This window comes from Rhinoderma darwinii, chromosome 3 (assembly GCF_050947455.1).
Source record: "Rhinoderma darwinii isolate aRhiDar2 chromosome 3, aRhiDar2.hap1, whole genome shotgun sequence".
Taxonomy (NCBI): domain Eukaryota; kingdom Metazoa; phylum Chordata; class Amphibia; order Anura; family Rhinodermatidae; genus Rhinoderma; species Rhinoderma darwinii.
Genome location: NC_134689.1, coordinates 291,945,776 through 291,970,178, shown reverse-complemented (window position 1 = coordinate 291,970,178; position 24,403 = coordinate 291,945,776). Strand labels below are relative to the sequence as shown.

At 39.1% G+C, this 24,403-nt stretch overlaps 1 protein-coding gene across 4 annotated transcripts in view; it reads right to left on the bottom strand.

Moving 5' to 3' along the window:
* Positions 1–1,371: 1,371 nt before the first annotated feature.
* Positions 1,372–24,403, bottom strand: part of PDE8A (phosphodiesterase 8A) — a 322,954-nt gene continuing 299,922 nt past the window's right edge. For all 4 annotated transcript variants that reach the window (XM_075858062.1, XM_075858060.1, XM_075858061.1 and 1 more), the window contains exons 15-22: positions 20,882–20,930; positions 20,641–20,776; positions 17,639–17,837; positions 16,130–16,347; positions 15,641–15,773; positions 10,944–11,111; positions 6,360–6,489; positions 1,372–2,822 (exon numbers count right to left, since the gene is read on the bottom strand). In XM_075858062.1, the coding sequence (XP_075714177.1) occupies positions 2,716–2,822; positions 6,360–6,489; positions 10,944–11,111; positions 15,641–15,773; positions 16,130–16,347; positions 17,639–17,837; positions 20,641–20,776; positions 20,882–20,930 (1,140 nt within the window). In that variant the 3' untranslated portion in view covers positions 1,372–2,715. The remainder of the gene's footprint in view (positions 2,823–6,359; positions 6,490–10,943; positions 11,112–15,640; positions 15,774–16,129; positions 16,348–17,638; positions 17,838–20,640; positions 20,777–20,881; positions 20,931–24,403) is intronic.

The window sequence follows — 24,403 nt, the reverse complement described above, 5'->3', positions numbered from 1 at the left end:
TCAGCATTGAGGACACCATTAATCCTGACCAAATCCCCAACTCCATTTCCTGAAATGCAGCCCCAAACTTGCAAGGAATTTCTGCTTCACTGTTGCCTGCAGACACTCATTATTGTACCGCTCTCCAGCCCTTTGGCGAACAAGCTGTCTTCTGTTACAGTCAAATATTTAACATTTTTAAATCATCAGTTCAGAGCACCTGCTGCCATTTTTCTGCACCCAGTTCCTATGTTTTTGTGCATAGATGAGTTGCTTGGCCTTGTTTTCACGTCAAAGGCTTGGCTTTTTGGCCGCAATTCTTCCATGAAGACCACTTCTGGCCATACCTCTCCAAACAGTAGATGGGTGTACTTGGGTCCCACTAGTTTATGAGATGATGGCACTGCTGGACATCTTTCGATTTTGAAGGGAAGTAAACATGATGTGTCTTTGTACTAAGTTTCCTTTGCCGTCCACTGCGTCTACGGTCCTCAACGTTGCTCGTTTCTTTGTGCTTCTTCAAAAGAACTTGAACAGCACGTGTTGAAAACCCAGTCTGCTTTGAAATCTTTGCCTGGGAGAGACCTTGCTGATGAAGTATAACTACCTTGCATCTTGTTGATGTGCTCAGTCTTGCCATGGTGGACCTGTGACATGAAACTATCTTACACAACCTCACCTTTGTAGCAGAGTTTGGCTGTTCCTCACAGTTTTAAGCCTCCTACACAGCTGTTTCTGTTACAGTTACTGACGGTGTTTCAACCTACATATGAAAATAATGATCATTATCACGTGTTTGGTATAATTGGTTAATCATTCACCTGACTATAATTCTACAAAATCCATGACTTTGTGCAAGTTTATCTAGAAGAATTGATGCTGTTTTGAAGGCAAAGGGTGGTCACACCAAATATTAATTTGATTTAGATTTCTCTTCTGTTTATTCACTTTGTATTTTGCTATTTGCTAAAAAAAAATCTATTAACACTTCTATTTTTGAAAGCATTCTTACTTTGAAGTATTTTTTCACAACTGCCTTAAACTTTTGCACAGTACTGTATGTTAGCCATGACGCGGCGTAAGGTAGATAAAAGTGCGTTACATGTATTGCACCAAATGTACAATTTCACATGCACCAGTTTGGCGCAGTTCCCATCTGTCAGATCTAGTTTTATGCTGTCTAACTTTACAAAAGATATTAAGAAATCTGAAACACTTTCTTCTCTTTAATACTTAATGCAAATCAACACTACCTGCTATGTTTGAATGCGGCTCTCAAGCTAAAAAAAAGTTAGGGATCTCTGCCTATAAATGATAAGATGATGCCAATCATTAAAAAAAAGAAAAAGAAAAAATACCAACAGTTGACAATTCATAAAATATACACTTTATTGTAACTGGTGCTTATTGTGAATGTCTTATTTTATTTGTGAAGGTACATACCTTTCCAAATTGGAGTAAAGGAATACCCTTGCAAAAGAAAATAGAGAAGCTATAAAATGTTTAAATATATTTTACTTCCCCCCTCCATCTTCACTGTGGAATGCATTGTAGAAATATTGTAGAAAATAAGGCAGACTCCTGATAGGGAACAAACTGCAAAATATGGGAGAGTAGAGAGCATGCACTGTCCTCTCCCTTTTAAGAGCCAATGGACCTGCCAACACATTGCATAGCAACTCCTGGCACCCACTGACATTACAGGGTAAAATCAACTGATAGTAAAACATGGCCATCACCAAATTAAATAGTCTAAAATAGTCTCCACAGGATCCTCTGCATCATCATCCAGGATAAGAAGAAAAGAAAAATCAACATAAATCAAAAACTTAAACAATAGTTTCACCATCCACATGAGTCGTACAGTGCAATACAAATCTGGGATTTGATAATATTCATGGATTTGCAATACGAAAATAAAAGGTTTGTACATAGAATAAGGTCTAATAGTAATGACTACGCATCGTGAGAATCTGTAATGCATCTAAAGTTGGCTTTGGTTTTTTTGTTGTTTTTTTATAAAATTTTTTATAAATTCATAGAAAATATTGAACATCTAATAAAATAAATAAAACATATTTTAATCATAGATGCTAATGATCAAGTTCCGTGTATTTTATACAATTTGCTACTAAACAGCCTTCAGAAAGCTCCCTATCAGTAGTGTGCAGAGGTGAATGATTGCCCCTTCCGTGATATTAAAAAATAGAGTAGATCTATTTTTCAGAGATCAAAAACTCCTTCATAAAGAGTGCATTTAATGTGTTGATTGTTACAACTATAAGTGCTTTAAAAAAAAAGCAGAGTGTTCTCTTAAAAGCTGCGAGACACCAAAGATGATTTTCCTTCACTTGCAGTTTAAGTCTGTTTTTTTTTCTGAGCAAATCTCTAGAAGAAAACTTTTATCCAAAGAATCTTCAAGGTTTTTCATACAGATATGAAGAAAATGAACTGATATTTTGTGTAGAACCCGTCAGTACAGATATTGCAGCAATCCAGTGTAATTTAACTTGTGAGATAAGTTAATGCAAAAGGCTTTTTTTTTTTTCTATATTTTTATATCAAACTTTACTGCAGGGTACTGAAGGTATCTTTTGACCTGACAATCCTAGTTACATGAGCGTCCTGTAGGATGGAGAAGCAGGTTCTGGCAACGATAAGTGAACCAAAACTAGCTGGATCCCTTACAAGCGAGGGCTTCATTGGCTGAGAGGTGGTAATGGATGCCAGAATCTGCTATTCGGGGGGCGGTCGCAGTGTTTTTAGCTGTCTTTCATCTAATGATTTCCAATATTTGAAATTGTTATCCAAATGTTGCATTAAATTCGGCAAGTCAGCAAACGCTGCAAAAGAAGAAGAAAAGTAGCTTAAGAAAAAGTTATTACAGACACTGGGGGGAATATATAACAAAATTTATGTCAGTTTTATAACTTAAAAAAGTTGCAAAATTTGGCACACGCCATACTTGCGCTAAAATTTGTGACTTTTTACTTTTCTTGCCACTTTCCGAAAGTAGTTAGAAAAGGGGCAGGGTTTAGCCGAAGTTTAAGGCAGAATTTGCGTAATTTAAGTGCAAATATCCACTTGCTGATAGCAGGCGAAGATTTGCATTTCTCTCACATGGACAGCCAAAGATGCGCCAAATATATTAAGAGGTGTGCACCTCTTAATATATTTGGCGCATTTTCCACAGACATAAATTAGTTAAAGACTGGCATTTGAACGCCAGTCTTAATATATTCCCCCCACTGTTTTACATTTATCGATATTAAACATATACAAGATAAAGTAATTATTATGAGGGTAATGTTAAACCCAATAATATATTTAACATTAAGCTACACAGAGTGTTGTGTAGTTTGGGTTCCCATCGAAGCTGCAATAAAAGTGCGATTTAATAAGCCGATGACAGGTTACAGTTTTCTAAAACTTTTTAAGATTTTCGGCCATAGCACCAACATGCCTTGGATACGTGCTGACCTGTCATTGCATAAAAGTGTAACTAAAAGGTGGGTAATTTATTATTAATTGTAATGAGTTGTGTCCCCCAACCCGTTGCAGGAGGCAGGACTTCATTATGTGTGCATATGCACATTTGTAGGTAAGAATTAAAGGGGTCTTTCAGCTTATAGAATTTATCACCTATCCACTATAATAGCGCTCAGCTGTTTTCGTAACTCCCAAAGGGTTGTATGGAGTTGTCGTGTACATGCTCGATTACCGCTCCATGCAAATTCCGCCACATTGCAGTCCTGCTGGTGGGGGACAGGGATCTTAGTGATTGGCGTGGTCCCAGCTATCGGACCCCTAGTGATCATATAAATGTCATCGACTGTTTTTTTTTTCATCTCCGCATCCAAAAACCGTAACTTTTTTATTTTTCTGTCAATATAGCCATATGAGGGGTTTTTTTGTTGCCAGAAGAGCTTAATTTTTAATGGCACGATTTATTGCTTTTTTTTTGGGAGGCAAGATCACCAAAAAAAATGCAATTCTGACATTCTTTTTTTATGCCGTTCACTGCGTGGGATAATTAACATTTTATAGTACGGGTAGTTATGGACAGTGCCAGGTTAACGAAGACACTTATGAAGGCAGTGAGCAGTGCCATGCAATCGGGAGGATGGAGCGCAGTTACAAGAACAAACCTCATGATGCAAATATGGTACCAGAATTAAGCACAGTACAAAAATACAGCACAAGAACAAAGCTCAGTACATATATACAGCACCAGAACTAGAACCAAGCTCATAACATAAATACAGCACCAGAACTAGGCTCAATACGTATAAACAGCACCAGAACGAAGCTCATAACATAAATACAGCACCAGAACAAAGCTCAGTACATATATACAGCACCAGAACAAAGGTCAGTACATATATACAGCACCAGAACAAACTCAGTACACATATACAGAACCAGAACAAAGTTCATTACATATATACACCTCCAGAAGCAAGCTATGGTACCAGAATTAAGCACAGTACACAAATACAGTACAAGAACAAAGCTCAGTACATATATACAGCACCAGAACTAGAACTAAGCTCATAACATAGATACAGCAACAGAACAAAGCTCAATATATAAATACAGAACCAGAACCAAACTCAGTACATATATACAGCACCATAACAAAAATCAGTACATATATACAATACCAGAACCAAGCTCACTACAGAATAAATAAGTATGGTACCAGAACTAAGCCCAGTAAATAAATATATTAGCAGAACCAAACTCAGTACAGAACTAAGCTCAGTACATAAATACAGTATCAGATCAAAGCAGAATAAATATGGTACCAGATGTAAACCCAGTAAATAAATATGGTATTAGAACCAAGCTCAGTACATAAATATTGGATCAGAACCATGCTTAGTTCCCAAAAACGTTACCAAAATTAAGCTCAGTTCAAAAACGTACCAGAACTAAGCGCAGTAAATAAAAATGGTACCAGGACTAAGCACAGTTAATAATTATGGTATCAGAACTAAGATCATTAGAGAGATGAATTATGAAGTTGGTGTAACCCCTGCTGTGTAATACTCATAGTTTGTATCGTGACACTGTAGCTCCCAGTATGGCCTGAACAATGGTAAAGGTATGCTGAAAGTTGCTGAGTGACTCCGGTCTGGATGGGATGTTGTCAGAGGCAGTGTAACCAATGAAATTTAGCAATTCACAGTTGACATGTTCTCTGTTTGTAGTCGTTCTCTTTACTTCTCATTTTGGCCCAGACCGCCGTAACGACTTTTTATAGCCACCACTTGTCTTTGTGCTTTTAACAACAAAAACTCCTCATCCTGCTGCCCATTTTACTAGTGTCAACGCAGTGTTACATAGACATTGCCTGCTGCCCACTAATATCGAGGCTGCTTCTGCCCCAGTATAGTGCCTGCTACTACCCTCATACTTTGTCATGCTGCTACTGCTACAATACTACCCATTCATTTTTAAATATTATTCCTATAGTGCACCTTAAAATAGTGTCACATATAGTGAGCATAATAATAGCGCTGCATAGTACCCCTAAAATAGTGCCACACATATAGGTGGCCCCAAAAACAGTGCCATACATACAGCGTCCACTAAAACAACGGCACATATATTATGTACCCCTGAACCTCACCTGGTCATCACACTGGCTTGCATGTAAGAAAGAGCTGTCATCACAGACTGGTGGGTCAGGGAACCTAGGGCTCCCTTGTACTTGCTGCTGCAACTTTTCTTAATCAATTATATCCGCATCCTGAGGACACAGATACAATTGAACCGGGTTGGGATCCTACGTTACTGTGGTTCTGCGATACGGCTGCTATTTCGACAATCCTTTTGGCAGAATAGGGAAGAATTGGCTGAATCCCACCCCTGCACACAGGAGCGTAACTAGAATGTGCTGGTGTAAAGTGAAGGATGGACAGTGACTTCAGGGGCTCCTTCAGCAGAGGAAACCCCGGCCTGAGCGTCGGCAACACTCTGGCTGGGGATTCCACTGCTAGACGAAGCCCCAATGGAGCTAACTACGGTGAGGGGGGAGTATAGCGCTGTCAACAGGGTGGGGTGTGTGGGGCGCTATCTACAGGGGGCTGTGTGGCCTTTGCGCACCTACCAGCAACGATCGAGCAGCGCGGGAAAGGGACTGCGCTACTTCATGACGTCATGAAGGAGCGCCGGCGCGCTCCTCCTTCGGCCTGCTCTCTCTCACGAGGGAGCTTCCATGCCCCACGGGCCGCAGATGACAGCCTCAGGGGCCGCATGAGGCCCGCGGGCCGCGTGTTTGAGACCCCTGGTCTAGAACAATACATTATAAGAAAATTTACATCTGCTATATACAAAAAAGATAGAGGAAAAAACCTTTAACAATCATATCTTACCATCCCATGCATCAAACATGTCAGAGATGAAATAATCCACAAATGAGATCTGCGATTTAGGAATACTGCACGAATTCCTGTCAAACACAGGCATTACCACAGGCAAACCTTGCCGCTTCTCTTCATCTGTCTAGAAAATAGGAAAAATTATTTTAGAAAAATGTATGAAATTCAGATTTAAAATAATGGTCTGATTTACATATGAAAGCAGAGTAATGCTTGCTTGCTGTGTTAACAAAGGTGCTATCAGGCACAGTGTTTGGGAAGAACAGAAATACACATGCCCTAGGTCTAAAGGTGGTTTTACAAGAGATCAATTCTGGCCGGAAAAACTTGTGAATGGAGCGAACGAGCGCCCGATCGACAAGCTTTATGGTCAATCAGCACTGGTTAGCTCCATTCACAAGGAGAAATGATCGGTAACAATTGTTCGTCTCCATGCATTTGAATCAAGTCGGCAGCACATCTCTCTGTTTACACATTAGCGACCTTTTTTTGGTGCATAAAAGAACCGATCAGCCGATGAACGAGCGTTTGCTTGTTCATCAGCTGATCGTCGCTCTGTTTACACAGGGCAATGATTTGGAACAAGCGTTTCTATGAGCGTTTTTTTTGCCCGATCATTGGCACGTGTAAAAGAGCCTTCAAGGAATAGGCATAACGATAATTGTTAATGAAGTGATCCACAAGGTGATCTTTACTGGTGATCATTACGCATTGGTACTGAAACAATCATTCCGACCAATGGAAATCTGGCCAAACATTATCAGATATGGCTGAAGTCATGGCCGGACTGGGATATAAAATCAGCCCTGGCATCTAAAAGCACCCAGGCCCACTTGCTGTCCATGCAATATGTTAGCACGGTTGCAGACCCACACTCCAGCTATACAAAAACATTGGACATTGTTCCTGATGCTCATTGAAATGCTATCTTTGTGTTGTGCTACTCAGATATTTCATAAATAAGTACATCCCACAAAACTGCTAAATAGAGCATCATGTGATTGGCTGGGTGAATGTATCGGTCACTACCCTAATACAAGAGCGGTGTCTGATTATCCGTTATAGCAGTAGGAATAGGGACCTAATGATGAGTAAATGGTGACTATACCCAGAAATGGACCCTCCCAATCATAGTTTAATTTCTAGTAATATATAAAATATTACATAAATATAAAAAATATATGTGTGCAATAAATGTAATACATTATACACTGCCAGGATATGTAATGTGTCCCTAATTTATTTATGAGATTAATGTTCGGCAGTAAGTATAAATGATATATAAGTTTAATTATTAGGTGGATGACATTAATATTTTAGTAATCCTTACTACCTTAATTTGTTATATTATTTAAATGCTGCTATATACACACTAACAATGCAGTCACATATAGTGTACACATGAACATTGTTATAATTTATGCTGTACACATGAATGTCCCAAAATACTGTACACATGAATAATGCCACCATATATACTGTGAACATAAATAATGCCACTATATACTGAACACATGAATAATGCTGCCATATGTACTGTACACATAAATAATGCTACTGTATACTATACACATGAATGTTGCCATATATATTGTACACATGAATAACACCACTATATACTGTACATCTGTATAATGCAGCCATATATACCGTACACATGAATAATGCTGCTATATATAACACATATAAATGCCACTATATATTGTGCACATGAATAATGTCGTCATAAATACTGTACAGATTAATAATATGACATATACTGTGTACACGAATAAGGCCATCATATATGTTACACATTAATAATGCTGCTATATATATTATAGACATGAATGCCACCATATATACTGTAAACATAAATAACACCACTATATAATATGCACATGAACAATGCCACCATATATACTCTACACATGAATAACACCACTATATACTGTACACATGAAAAATGCCGCCATATATATTGTACACAAGAACAACGCCACAACATACTGTACACATGAACACCACTATATACTGTACACACTAAAAACTCTGCCATATATACTGTACACATGAATAATGCTGAGATTCATAATATACACATAAATATTGGTGCCATATATATCGTTCACATGTTATATATAATACACACATGAATAATGCTGCTATATATAATACACACATGAATAATGACACTAGAAACTGTTGACATAAATAATGCCGCCATGAATACTGTAGACATGAGTAACCTTGAACACATGCAGCACATGTACCCTTCACATCTAAAAACACATACCACACACGCGCCACTCAAACAGAGGGCATCGACTTACAATCAGGGTTCTTGGGTTCTAACGTGGTGTCTGTTGTTAATCAGCGTGTAGCCCTATTTTTCCCGTCAAAATCTGACAAACAATGTGACAGAGACTCTGACGCAGATTAATTTCCCTGTTGTTTTACTGCGGGCTGTAAAATAGAGATTGGCACTGCTGAGCCGTTACTGTATACCAGGTCCAGTGGCTGTTTATTCGCTCAGAAAACAGCAGCCGCTCAGCAATGCCATTCTTTCTCTCTCTTATCTAATGAGCTCTGTGAAATCTGCCAATGTGGCCCCACCATTTTTAGGCTGGTGGGCAGGCTCTTTCTATCTGGTGAGGGTAAGCACTGCTTTCTCTCTGCCGCTTGGTTATTGCTTGATTATACAGTACAGAGGCGGCCAACTTCATCCCTCTTCTACCCCTTGCCATCTCTCTGAGTGTCTGATCAGCGCCCGCATACAGATAAGCTTAACCCCTTCAGGACCCAGCCATTTTTTGGATTTTCATTTTCATTTTTTCCTCCCCACCTTCAAAAAGCCATAACTTTTTTATTTTTAAGTCATTATAGCCATATGAAGGCTTGTTTTTTTGCAGGATGAGTTGTTGTTTTTAACGGTACGATTTGTAACATATAATGCATTGGGAAACTGGACAAAAATTCTTTGTGGGGTGGAATAGGAAAAAAACTACGATATTGTTTTTATGGCTTTCACCATACGGTAAAAATGGCATCTTAACTTTATTCTAGCAGTCAATACAATTACAGCGATACCAAATTTATATAGTTTTCTTTTTATGTTTTACTACTTTTACAAGAAAGAAACGACATTGTTAAAAATAAAATTTGGGTTTTGTTGCCACATTCTGAGGGTCATAATTTTTTTATTTTTCCATCGATTGAGCGGTATGAGGGCTTATTTTTTGCGGGGCGAGCAGTAGTTTCTATTGGTACCATTTTGGGCTACATGAGACTTTTTGACCACTTTTTATAGAATTTTTTTTGCGAAATGAAGTGACCAAAAAACAGTCATTCTGGCATTTTATATTTTCTATTTTACGCCATTTACCATGCGCATTAAATAATGCTATAATGTAATTGTTCGGACTTTACGGACGCAGTGATACCAATTTTGTAGTTTTTTTTTATTTTTTACATTACTTCAGAGAAAAAATGGCAAAGAGTTTTTTTTTTGAACTTTTAATATTTTTTACACTACTAAAAACATTATTTAACTTTTTTTTTTTACACATTTCATTAGTCCCCCTAGGGGACTTGAACCAGCGATTGTTAGAACACCGGTACAATACACTGCAATACTACTGTATTGCAGTGTATTGTCATTTTTACAGGCTCCTGTTAAGCCGTGCCAGAGACACGGGCTAATAGGAGATGAAGAAATGCAGTCCTTCATTAGGCCCCTGGGCCGCCATGACAACCATTGGGGAAGAAGTTGTCAGAGGCGGGGTGCCCCCGTTTGTAACGTCTTAGATGCTAAGATGATGCTTGATTGCAGCATCTAAGGGGTTAAACAGCCAGGAACAGTGCGATCGCTGTTCCTGGCTGTTAGTCCCGGGTGTCAGCTGTAAAACACAGCTGACAGTCGCTGCGTACGTACGGAGCGGGCTCAGTGGGTGAGCCTGCTCCGAACATTACCTCCCACACCACGACGCAATATTATGTCCTGGGAAGAGGTTAATCAGACACCTGAAGTGAATAGACTTCAGTTTGTAGGTGGCAGCCAACCAGCCCACTGTGCATCAGCCCATCAGGCATTTGCCAGAACTGACAGATGGCCAGTCCTGCCCTGGCCCAAGTAATGTTCTTAGTCAGTTGCCATTGTTGAGTTTATACAATTATTGGCTAAAAATTAGCATTACACAAGAAATGTGTTTAAAAAATATATATATTTCCAATGATAGGCAGTTTTTTTCATCTTTTGTGGCCTAAACTGAGTTGCTTCTCTCTGTGAAGAAATTTTTATTATAGTAGATCGTAAGACTTACTGTGATAATAAAACAGAAGGCACTTAAGAAGGTATTATTATCACAGTAGATCTTAAGTACCATTTGGATCTACTGCTAACCACTGTCATACTGTATCCAGCTCATATGGAAAAAAAATTAAGCAGTTTGAAGCCACCAAAATAATAACGGTCTCCTTTACATTGACAAACAGCTAAAAAGGGGATTCAATTTGTGTGCGGCCTTCCTAAAATCTGCTGCGTCCACTATGCCCATACTGTACACACAATTCCATACGGGCCTACAAGGACTTCCTTACCTGTGCAAAATACTCTTCTGATATCCTTCCAGCCCACTCAATGCATTGCTCTAGCGCTCGGCATGGATTGGAGATATCTGCACACTTAATAAGCATCCTCTTTATGAGTATTCGGTTTTCTGGAGATGTTAGTATGTTTTTGACAGACTCATCATCACTGATGCTTCCCTATATAAAAACAAACAAAATCAAATTAAAAAAGCTAGCATTACCAATGATAATAATTACATTAAGGCTAGTTAAACTTCTAATTGCCAGGCCAGGCTCCTATAAATTCAATCTACATTACTAAATAAACTGGGTAAAGTCATTTGGAAAGACAAGTCTGCTTAGCATAGAAGCTGAAGGAAAGTGGAAGAAGGTGACAACAAGATGGATGGATGGAGACAATCACAGAAACCATGACTTTGCCATAAACCTTAAGACCCAACAAGGAGAGTGGACATTCTGGAGAACGCTATTTATAGAGTCGCAAGGAGTTTATGTAATTTAGGAATAATGAGAATTTGCTATAAATTATAAAAATGTGTTCATAGGAATGTTGCTCTCCAGTACTTCAGGCAGCCAATGTCACAGGTATCACTTGTAGTACCAACAGATTTGCATGCTTGGACTCATACAGTAGATGATGATGGGGTAGAAGGCTACATAAAAACAAGGGAAGGTTTACCATGTCCCCAGCATAATATACATAGTGACTTTGCATCTATAACATACAAGGCATGTTATTACTACATTACATCTTTTAATGTAACAGTACTCTTATTAAAGGGAATGTGTCATCAGAAAATTACCTATTGTTTTAATCAAGTGTTTATGGTAAACATATTTTTTAGGTATTTTTGGTGATTTTTTTTCAATTTCTATGTCATTATATATATTAAAAAATAATCCTAAAACCTTGCAGTTTTTATTCTGGTCATTGAGCCTCACGATAGACTGATACTTCCTGTTCTGTAGAGATCACTTCTCAGCAGTCATCTCATTATCATCACAGGCAAGACTACAATGACAGGTAAAACCTCTATACAGATAACACAGGATCCACCATTCACATTACACTGACACTTCCTGTTCTGTAGAGATCACTTCTCAGCAGTCATCTCATTATCATCACAGGCAGGACTACAATGACAGGTAACACCTCTATATAGATAACACAGGATATACCATTCACAATACACTGACACTTCCTGTTCTGTAGAGATCACTTCTCAGCAGTCTCATCATTATCATCACAGGCAGGATTACAATGACAGGTAACACCTCTATATAGATAACACAGGATCCACCATTCACAATAGACTGACACTTCCTATTCTGTAGAGATCACTTCTCAGAAGTTATCTCATTATCATCACAGGCAGGATTACAATGAAAGGTAAAACCTCTATATAGATAAAGGATCCACCATTCACAATACACTGACACTTCCTGTTCTGTAGAGATCACTTCTCAGCAGTAACACCTCTATATAGATAACACAGGATCCATCATTCACAATACACTGACACTTCCTGTTCTGTAGAGATCACTTCTCAGTCATCTCACTATCATCAAAGGCAGGAATACAATGAAAGGTAACACCTCTATATATATATATATAACACAGGATCCACCATTCACAATACACTTCCTGCTCTGTAGAGATCACTTCTCAGCAGTCATCTCATTATTATCACAGGTAGGATTACAATGAAAGGTAACACCTCTATATAGATAACACAGGATCCACCATTCACAATACACTTCCTGTTCTGTAGAGATCACTTCTCATCAGTCTCATCATTATCATCACAGGCAGGATTACAATGACAGGTAACACCTCTATATAGATAACACAGGATTCACCATTCACAATACACTGACACTTCCTGTTCTGTAGAGATCACTTCTCAGCAGTCATCTCATTATCATCACAGGCAGGATTACAATGACAGGTAACACCTCTATATACTGTATATATATATAACACAGGATCCACCACTTACAATACACTGATACTTCCTGTTCGGTAGAGATCACTTCTCGGCAGTCATCTCATTATCATCACAGGCTGGATTACAATGAAAGGTAACACCTCTATATAGATAACACAGGATCCACGATTCACAATACACTGACATTTCCTGTTCTGTAGAGATCACTTCTCAGCAGTCATCTTATTATCATCACAGGCTGGATTACAATGAAAGGTAACACCTCTATATAGATAACACAGGATCCACGATTCACAATACACTGACACTTCCTGTTCTGTAGAGATCACTTCTCAGTCATCTCACTATCATCACAGGCAGGATTACAATGAAAGGTAACACCTCTATATATATAACACAGGATCCACCATTCACAATACACTTCCTGTTCTGTAGAGATTACTTCTGAGCTGTCATCTCATTATCATCACAGGAGGGATTACAATGAAAGGTAAAACCTCTATATAGATAAAGGATCCACCATTCACAATAGACTGACACTTCCTGTTCTGTAGAGATCACTTCTCAGCAGTCATCTCATTATCATCAGAGAGGCTTACAATGAAAAGTAACACCTCTATATATATATAACACAGGATCCACCATTCACAATAGACTGACACTTCCTCTTCTGTAGAGATCACTTCTCAGCAGTCATCTCATTATCATCACAGGCAGGATTACAATGACAGGTAACACTGCTATATATATAACACAGGATCCACCATTCACAATACACTTCCTGTTCTGTAGAGATCACTTCTCAGCAGTCATCTCATTATCATCACAGGCAGGATTACAATGACAGGTAACACCTCTATATAGATAACACAGGATCCACCATTCACAATACACTGACACTTCCTGTTCTGTAGAGATCACTTCTCAGCAGTCATCTCATTATCATCACAGGCAGGATTACAATGAAAGGTAACACCTCTATATATATAACACAGGATCCACCATTCACAATACACTTCCTGTTCTGTAGAGATCACTTCTCAGCAGTCATCTCATTATCATCACAGGCAGGATTACAATGAAAGGTAACACCTGTATATATATAACACAGGATCCACCATTCACAATACACTTCCTGTTCTGTAGAGATCACTTCTCAGCAGTCATCTCATTATCATCCCAGGCAGGATTACAATGACAGGTAACACCTCTATATAGATAACACAGGATCCACCATTCACAATACACTGATACTTCCTGTTCTGTAGAGATCACTTCTCAGCAGTCATCTCATTATCATCACAGGCAGGATTACAATGACAGGTAACACCTCTATATAGATAACACAGGATCCACCATTCACAATACACTGACACTTCCTGCTCTGTAGAGATCACTTCTCAGCAGTCATCTCATTATTATCACAGGTAGGATTACAATGAAAGGTAACACCTCTATATAGATAACACAGGATCCACCATTCACAATACACTTCCTGTTCTGTAGAGATCACTTCTCATTAGTCTCATCATTATCATCACAGGCAGGATTACAATGACAGGTAACACCTCTATATAGATAACACAGGATTCACCATTCACAATACACTGACACTTCCTGTTCTGTAGAGATCACTTCTCAGCAGTCATCTCATTATCATCACAGGCAGGATTACAATGACAGGTAACACCTCTATATACTGTATATATATATATATATATATAACACAGGATCCACCACTTACAATACACTGATACTTCCTGTTCGGTAGAGATCACTTCTCGGCAGTCATCTCATTATCATCACAGGCTGGATTACAATGAAAGGTAACACCTCTATATAGATAACACAGGATCCACGATTCACAATACACTGACATTTCCTGTTCTGTAGAGATCACTTCTCAGCAGTCATCTCATTATCATCACAGGCAGGATTACAATGACAGGAAACACCTCTATATAGATAACACAGGATGCACCATTCACAATACACTGACACTTCCTGCTCTGTAGAGATCACTTCTCAGCAGTCATCTCATTATCATCACAGGTAGGATTACAATGACAGGTAACACCTCTATATACTGTATATATATATAACACAGGATCCACCACTTACAATACACTGATACTTCCTGTTCGGTAGAGATCACTTCTCAGCAGTCATCTCATTATCATCACAGGCAGGATTACAATGAAAGGTAACACCTCCATATAGATAACACAGGATCCACCATTGACAATAGGTGATGGACACAGCTCCCCTCCTATCCCTTCCTGCACAATGACCTCTGCACACAGGTCACAGATCATGTCTAGAAAACTCTCCCATAGAAGTCATTGGTTCCCGTCCTGTTCACAGGTTCCTATGGTCCATGTGGCTTCTGTAAAGCATATCTCTAAATGCTGTTAACATCAGTTCAGGCAATATGGCTGCCCCCATAATCATGTACAGAAAAAAGAATAATAAAATTTACAACCAAAAATTAAAAGAACAGATTAGAAGAAAAGATTATGTTTCACTATCTGGTTTTGTTAAAAATATATAGGTGACACTTTCCTTTTAACCCATAAACACTAAAGCAGAGAGTAAAAGTAAGTATTCCATTATGCCAAGCTCCTGCTAATAATGTAAATTTTGATACCCACGTTTCATGGCTTTACTTGTTGTAAATACACATTTAGAGGCAATGATGGATTTGCAACATCAACGCAATATTTTATAGAAAAGTAATAAAGTGACAGCTCTGCTCACCCCATTCTCCTCTAGCGCAGCTAATGGCTTATTGATGCTGTTCACAAACTTGTTGACATGTTCAAAGTGCTTTGTCATTTCTGTTGCTAAAACCATGTCGATTATCGCTTGCCGCAAATTGCGGTATTCATTTCTGTACAATAAACACAACATAAAACAGGTAAATGTACATCAGTGCAGAATACATTAAATGCATATTGCTAAAACAATAAAAATACATAAAGATAAAAAAAGGTGCCAGTTCTTTGCCTACAAAAATATATTAGGTTGTTTCATTTTCAATTCCATTATATATTTTTTTAAAGTCATTAAAGTTTAACCTATTCTTAAATCTGTATCATGGAAAATGGGTATAGTGTAGCCATATTTAACATGCCCTAAGGCACAGGAGTCTCAACAGAACAGACCCACCCATGATGTAAATATGTAAGAAATCCTCATAAATCAAGTTGTAAGCGATCTATTGCGCTATCTTACTTGGTGTCTTACCTCTCCATGTTTTTGAATATATTGCACTTGTCTTCTCTCGTCGTCAGCTGGAATGCCAGTGCTGCATGATGGCTCTCCAACACTGCTGTATCATTGTACAGTATGGCCAGTTCACTGCCAGCATTGCACAGGAATGAATTCGTTCTCCCAGGATGATCCACATCATGAACAGTGGCAGCAATGAGAGCAGCAACCTCATCAATCTGGTCCAAGCTTTGCTAAACAGATACGTCACAGTATCAATAGGGTGGCTCATACAAAAGTAACACATGCAGAATAAATTTACAGCCGTGATCATTGCGGTAGAAAACGATGAAAAAGTAAACTATTGTATATTCTTAGATTTATAATACATCATGCATAAATGTTGCATAATATATAGACACACCTTGTACGGATGGAATTTAGGGGACATTGTGCGTGGCAATATATGGGGGAAACCTATGGAGGGCACTGTATGGGGTGGAAAATTGTCTGGTACTGTATGGGGGGCATTGTGATTGGCATTGTAATTGGCACTAGTGAATTACATGATACTCCTATTTCTCTTTAAATAGAGGTTCTGCAGCAGCGTAGTCATGTATTTTAAGGAATAATGTACCTCCTCGCAGTATAATAGAAGTCCCCTAGTAGTTTCATGATCTCGCCCTCATTTATATGGTCACAGAACTCCTCTGTGATTTCTAATGTTCTTGTAATTTACAGGAATACATTATCCCATATACACAATATATTTAAATAATTCATAATGTTAAATTAAAATACTCCAAACAACACAGTCAAATATTTTTCAGTCTGCAGCTTGAAAAAATAAATACTGTAAAAGACCTCACTAATCACAGTTTACATACGAGTTCAGTCATATTGTGGGCGATACATCAAAGAAAAAGATGAATAGTTGCCCATTGCAACCAATCAGGTTGCTGCTTTCATTTTCCAAAAGGCCTCTGAAAAATTAGAGTTGGAATCTGATTGGTTGCCATGGTCAACTACTCTACTTTACCTTTGCACCAGTTTTTGATATATCCCCTCCAGCCTGTGATTGGCTGCAGCAGTTTTTTGAATCTCAGTTTTTCCGCAACAGAAAACCAGCCATTCGACAACATAAATTGACATGCTTCAGATTAAAAAGACGCACCGCAGGTCAATTTATGAACTTTTTTTTTTCGTGGGTTTTGTATGCAGCGTGTGGGTGAGAATTGTTCAAATCTCATCTTACACTGCTGATTTCCCGCAACGAAATACGTTTACGCCTAGTGTGGACATACCCTTACGCAGAATCAGTACAAGAGAACTTTTATATTTATATATTATGTCTTGTAAAGAAGTCTACCTCCATACCATGTGTCAGCAATACCACTAATTCCTATGAAATGTATAGACAACTTGTGCCCCTTCATCATGTGCTAGTGATAGATCATCTTCAGTATTTTCAATCATATTAATATGGATTATACACTACGTACACGTTTTTCCAGAGGAAGAGTAATAATCTTAGAATTTCCTTACCTTCACCCGCTCTTTGCACAGGAAGTAAGCAGTGGCGTGTAAGACATCAGCGGAATGTGTTGAATTATGGTATGCATTACTTGAATGGTAGTTTGATTCAATGACGTGCAGCCAGGACCTCAAAGTAACTTCTGAGCAGTTTAGGAATGAACAAACCCCAAACCGAGCAAACATTTTTAGGCCAAGGTAAACTAAAGGCCTGCAGGAAAAGAGCGAAATGATTCATTCAGAAAGAGTGGAAAAAATAGAATTCTACAAAAAAATATGACATAATATAGGGAAAAAAGGGAAATGGAGACAAATATTGTGGGTTTTTAACACATGGATGCAAATGTCATTGAGATAATAAATATTATTTATACAATATCAACAATATTTAGAAGGCAATGCATACAACAACATTGTAAGAATTAAGGCTGGGTTCACACAGAGTTTTTTGCAGGAGGAAAATCTTCCTCAAAATTCAGATTTTCCTCTGCCTGCACACCGTCAAAATTGAGAGCCGCGGGCAAAAAAACGCAGTGAAATACGCTTTCTCTGCCTCCCATTGATGTTAATGGGAGGTCAGAGGCGTAAACGCCCTAAGATAGGGCATGTCCCTTCTTTTTCCCGCGAGCCGGTTTTTCCGCTTGCGGGAAAAAAAGGCCTCTGCCTCCCATTGAAATCAATGGGAGGCATTTTCGGACGTTTTTTGGCGCGTTTTCCACGTCAAAAAACTCGCTTTCTTCCAAAAACAGCACCACACCCGTCCTTGGTTGTGTCTGGTATTGCGGCTTAGCTTCATTGAAGTCAATAAGACTGAGCTACAATAAAACACACAATGTATGGACAGGTGTGGCACTGTTTTTGGAAGATAGTAGCAATATTTTTCTAATCCTGGGGAAACCCTTCAAAACTGAGGAATTGGTCCGAAATCCGCTGCGAAATCTCGTATTGAATATTGCATTGAATGTGGTTCTACAAATCTGTGTGAAAATTGAAATCAAATAAAAACATGAGAAGTTGTGTTCATTGTCCATTTGTTGTTTAGATAAAGTGAATAAGGGCCTGTTCACATCAGCGTCGGCCTTCCGTTCATGGGTTCCGTTAGACCTTGTTTCCATTCTGTAAGGTTTTCGTTTTTTTCGAGGAAACAATAGCGTAGTAGGCTGCGCTATTGTTTCCGCTAAAAAACAGAAATCTTACGGAATAGAGACAGATGGAAATCATTTGCAATGGAAGCATTACCATTGAAATGAATGGTATTGCAAACGGAAGCTATGGTTTCCTTTTGGCTTTCCGTTTATGGGTTCCTCCGACAGAATGGTCTAACAGAACCCATGAACGGAAGGGTGACGCTGATGTGAACATACCCTAAGGAATAACCAAAAACAAAGATGTGTAACTAGGTCACTATTTTGATAACTATTTTCATAACTCCGTCACATTACAGACAAGATCACATGAAAAGAGGCAACATAGAGTAAACCCATACAAACATCGGGAGAAGATAAAAACTCGGGAGAAGATAAAAACTCCATAAAATTGTCGCTCTGGTTATTTACCAAACCCAACATGTCTTAACATACAATGCTGAAAGTGACAATATCGAGGGAGTTCGACTGTGTCCACGCTTCATATTTTCATCCTTGGGTGCCGTTTTTATGTTTTACCCATAAAAACTGGGTATGGAAGAAAAAAATGTTTAATCATACTTCTCTTCCCTTTAGGATCTACTGCAGGTTTCACTTAAATGGGCTGTCCAACTTATCCACCAGATAGGTCATCAGTATACCATCGGTGCGGGTCCGACACCCAGACCCCGCACTGATAAGCTGCTCAGGTGGCCTGCGGGTACCGGATGTTATGGCACATAATGCTATGTACGGAGCCTGGAAGCAGTTCGCTCTATACATAGCATAGCGGCTGCACTTCAGATCCGCTCCTATTCACTTGAATAGGAGCAGAGCTGCAGTACTGCTGCTCGGCCGCTATTCTGTGGCCGGAGCTATGGGCTTCTGGAATGTATCTCTGGTGAACAGAGGCACCGGACTAGCTGATATGTGCGGGGTCCGGGTGTCGGTGGATAGGTCATCAGTTGTCAAAAGGTGGAAAACCCCTTCAAAATGAGGCTATGACATAAATGTCAGTTAGATGCGGGTCCCATCTCTGCGAGCTACGCAGTTTCCGTAACTACCATTCAGTTTTATGCAATTTACGGAAACTTACGGAACGTACACTGAGCTACGCTGTTTTCTTTTTCATGGTTGGACATTACGTGATTCAGCCGCAACACAGAGCGGTAGAACGGGGTTTAGGGGGCCCCGTTCTAGAGATAGGTGCGGGTCCCAGACGTGGGACCCGCAACTATCTGACATTTATGATATATCCTGTGGATATTGATCCAAAAAGAAGGGTAATAAAGCAGCACAGGTCCCGATCTCTGGAGTGGTGCACGCTGTCAAGCCAGGCAAACACACTCTGGCATAATGCAATTTTCCAAAAAAAGTTAGTAGGACAACAGCACACATCTCCAAGTCTTCAAAATAGTGTATTTATTTTCAAGACATCCGCAGAAAACAGGCAACGTTTCGACCCATGGTGAGTGAAGGGTCTTTCTCAAGCTTGGGAAAGACCCTTCACTCACCATGGGTCGAAACGTTGCCTGTTTTCTGCGGATGTATTGACAATAAATACACTATTTTGAAGACTTGGAGACGTGTGCTGTTGTCCTACTACCTTTTTAAAAAAAATATCCTGTGGACATGTCATAAATGTCTCTCATGGGAAAACCCCTATAATGACTACTTCATCAAACAGGTACTCTGCTTCACCACCTTATGCCATATATTGATGTCTTCTTTGAGTTTCTCTATCATACCAAGTAAATTGTATATACTTTTCTATGAGAATCCAATAATCTAGAATCTCACCCATTAGGTCCTGTTGACGCCATTTATGTATTCATGAATCTTGAGAATGTTTTGTATGGGCGGACAACAGAGATAATATACAAGGAGTACCTTTTATGAGTGGCAGACTCCAATTCAAAGATATCAAATTCCCAGTCCTCTTCATTCTCCATTGCTTGAGCTATCCGAGGTGGGATGTCAGCGAGGGAGAGAGATGAGATTAAATGCCCAGAAGACGGATGGACTTCTGTTTAGATCAAGTAAAAACAGAAAAGTAATTAATATTAAAAGAAAACATTTATACAGTTCCATGCCAAAATACAAAAGTATTATTACGATGAGCAGAACTTACGTTTTGCTGATAAAATGTACTCGTTCCCTGAAAGTCTCCTTAAACCATCCTAAAAAAAAATTCAAATAACATTTTGAAACCTGGGTAACAATCTTCCTTACAAACAATTAGGCTGCGATTTGGTGCGATTTTCTATCCGGATTTGCGGGCAGAAAATCCACAGCGGATTACAGAAGCAGCAAAGTGAATGAGATTACAACAAATCTCATCCTCTTATATAGAAATTTTCCACCCGGAAATTGATCTAAAGTGTGGATTTTTAAATCCGCAGCATGTCTATTTCTAATGCAGATTTTTCGGGATTATCCCCATTGAGCTCAATAGGCAAGTCAAAATACGTAACAAAACCAAATTTCTTGCAGATTTGCCTGCGGATCAACCAGGGATCCACTGCTAAATCTGCAGTTATGGACAATAGTAAAATAAAAAAAAGACGTTTCAAATTAGAAGAAACACTATACTCACCTTCCCACTCTTCTGCCGCTCCTATGGTAATGCTTGCTGGGCCCCCTGTATGTCTCTATATCCTGGCCTTATGTTGTCTAGACAGGTGAGGGCTACAGCCAATCACAGGCTGCAGAATTCACGTTCATCATTGCTAGAAGCCGGGATAGAGGCAGACGGGGACCAGGCAAGCATTACCATAGGAGCAGCAGAGACTTGGGAATGTGAGTTTACAGAATTTTTTAAAATTGTTTCAGCTGATCCGCAGTGGCAAATTCTGCGGATTTCCCAGAGGCTTTCCCCAGATTTGCTGGGGAAATTGTCCACAGCAAATCTGGTACGTGTGAACTTACCCTTAGGGATGCATATAACATAGTTCTCAAAGCTGGAAAGAGTAATGTACAGCAAAAATACATATACATCAGTTACATTGAGAAACAAGGAACTCAACATCCTAATCAAACTGCAACTACAAAATATATTGCAATATCATTATGTTCCTCCTTTTTTTCCCAATGCTGCAACCGTAAAAGAAGATTATACACTTATAAAGCCTTGAATTAAATAGTCTCTTTTACTGAAAAAACAAAGTAGGATATCTTTTCCCACAGCTATCCTAATTATAACCTTCACTTGAAATGGGGGTTACCATAGGCTAAAACATAACCTTTAAAATTTCATTTAAGAAAAGTAAATATAGCCAGAGGAACATTTAATAAAATTCATGTATATAAGGGGCATAGGCGTAAATTGATAAACAGTTCTGTGTTGACAATACAAAGGCACATTTAGAGAATGTTGGTGCACTGAATAATAAGTACTGTGTGTGAGCATAATCTGAACTGTCTGCAGCTAGAGCGTCTCAGCTATAACTGGGTAGGCCCTGCCCACCGCTATATCACAGCGCAAAACCAGCCAATCAAAGTTAAGGATGGCCGGAGCTCTGCAAACCCTGCCCAACTAACTAGACACTCGGTGGTAAGCAGCCAATCGGCAGCCTGAGGGTACATGATTGCCACAACACCTCTTAATATAGGTAGGTACCAGACGCTGTAGCAGGCCTTCCTCCAGTCTAATAGGCGAAACTGGATTACAGCCTCATGAATATGTCGCACCCCACTCACGCACTGTGGGTAACCAATAGTAAATCAGAGATACCCTTCCTTTTTGTATCATCAATCTTGTCACTAAAGATGGCCGCTGGTCCAGTAAGTGAAATAGACGTATAAGAGCTGTCGCTAGGGACAAGGGCGGTAAATACCTTATTTGAGGTGCAGAGGCTGGCTGTAAATGCCAATGGCAGCTAGAAGAATCGAGGCAAAATAGATAATTCCCGTAAGTCTCGAAAAAATTCATAGGGTCTGATATCAAAATAGAAAAAATCTCCTGGTCCCATACGTGCTAAATATTCCACTTCACACAGTGTCTGTACTCCAGGGGGAATTTGTTAAGCATTGTGTTTCATAGCAGCGAGCTACATACCATACTATACCGACTGAACAGTAATTTCATCAATAGTCTTAACCATACATAGAATACCAGACCTCCGGTAAAGCAGGGATATGAAATAAAATCATTAATCCCATGTGGGTTCAGTAATTTTTATCTTCTGGGTTCTGTCTATGTAGTTCATGCATGTCCCTTGATAGACATGTGTCCGCCTCTCTGAGTAATGTTTCCTATATGTTCTAGAAATCGTCAGTGGAATTTGTGGAGTCTTATCCACGTAACTCTGTGGGCATCCACACCTTGCCACATAGACCACACCTTTCGTTTTAGTTTGGAAATTCTCTGTTCTTAAAAATCTGTCCGGTTACGGCACTCACAAAGCTGTTCTTCTTAGCAATGTATTTGACTGCTCTGCATGAGCTGCATTTAAACGAGCCAATAGTTTTTCGTGACAACCATGTACTCTGGGGTGTAAGTAAGTTCAGCCAAATGACTGAACCAGATGATCACGGAGGTTTGTACCTTTTCTAGATGTAATAAAAGGATAGGAAGGATCCACGTCCACGAGAACCTTGTCAGCAGATAGTATTCCTTATAGGTTCTTTAGGACACCTCTAATTTCCTGATGTTTTTCATCAAAAGTACCCATCAAGAAAATTTGTTGGGGTCCCTCTGTTGGGTTTCTGGTTTTAGGGACCATGAGACTATTTCTATTTTATGATAGTGCATGATGAAATTTTCCCATCAAAATAGGAGCCAGGTGGCCCCTTTGATTGAAATGCTGGTGTAGTTGTTTTGACTTATCAAGAAAGTCCCCAAGGTTTAAGCAATTTCTCCTGTCTTAAGTATTGTCCCTTGGGGACACCTCTTTTCAGGGGAAAAGGATGGTAACTGTTCTATGACAGCAAGCTGTTCGTGGCTATGGATTTTCGGAACAAGGTAGTGCTAAGGCTGCCATTTTATACCTTTGTGATCGTTATATCCAGAAAATGAATTGATTATTTCAGGATTTCAGACGTAAAAAATAGGCCAAGTTGGTTGTCATTTAAGGGTTTATCTAACTCCAGACGTGTACCAATGAGTCCCCCATAGTATTAAAATATCATCAATATACCTCGGCACTGTACACTCTATACCCTATGCACTTTGGTGTGGGATTGTACATTGTTTCCTGGAGACCAGGGGTACACACAAAGTATTTGTCCTCAAATTGATGGAATTTATTCTCTCCAGAAATGAATTTCTTTTTGGGGAGCACTTCTTATTTCCGCTCAGGGGTACAACCATGGGCAACCCTTGTGCACCAAGTTATGCTAATCTGTACCTAGACTGGTAGGTGGATCAGGAGGTCTTCACAGACAACATCAAATCATATACCTCGTCCATTTTTTTTTATAGGCGAGGTATATTGATGATATTTTAATAATATTGGTTGTCATTCTGGGGTTTTTCAGGATTTTGTTAAACCCCTGAATGACAAACAACTTGGTTTATTTTTTACATCGGAAATCCAGGAAAATCTACTAATTTTCTGGATATAGCGATCACAAAGGTGGAAAATGCCAGTCTTCAGACGAATAACCTCTAACATGGAGCAGATGAAAGAAAGACACAGCTGTCTTGATGTCA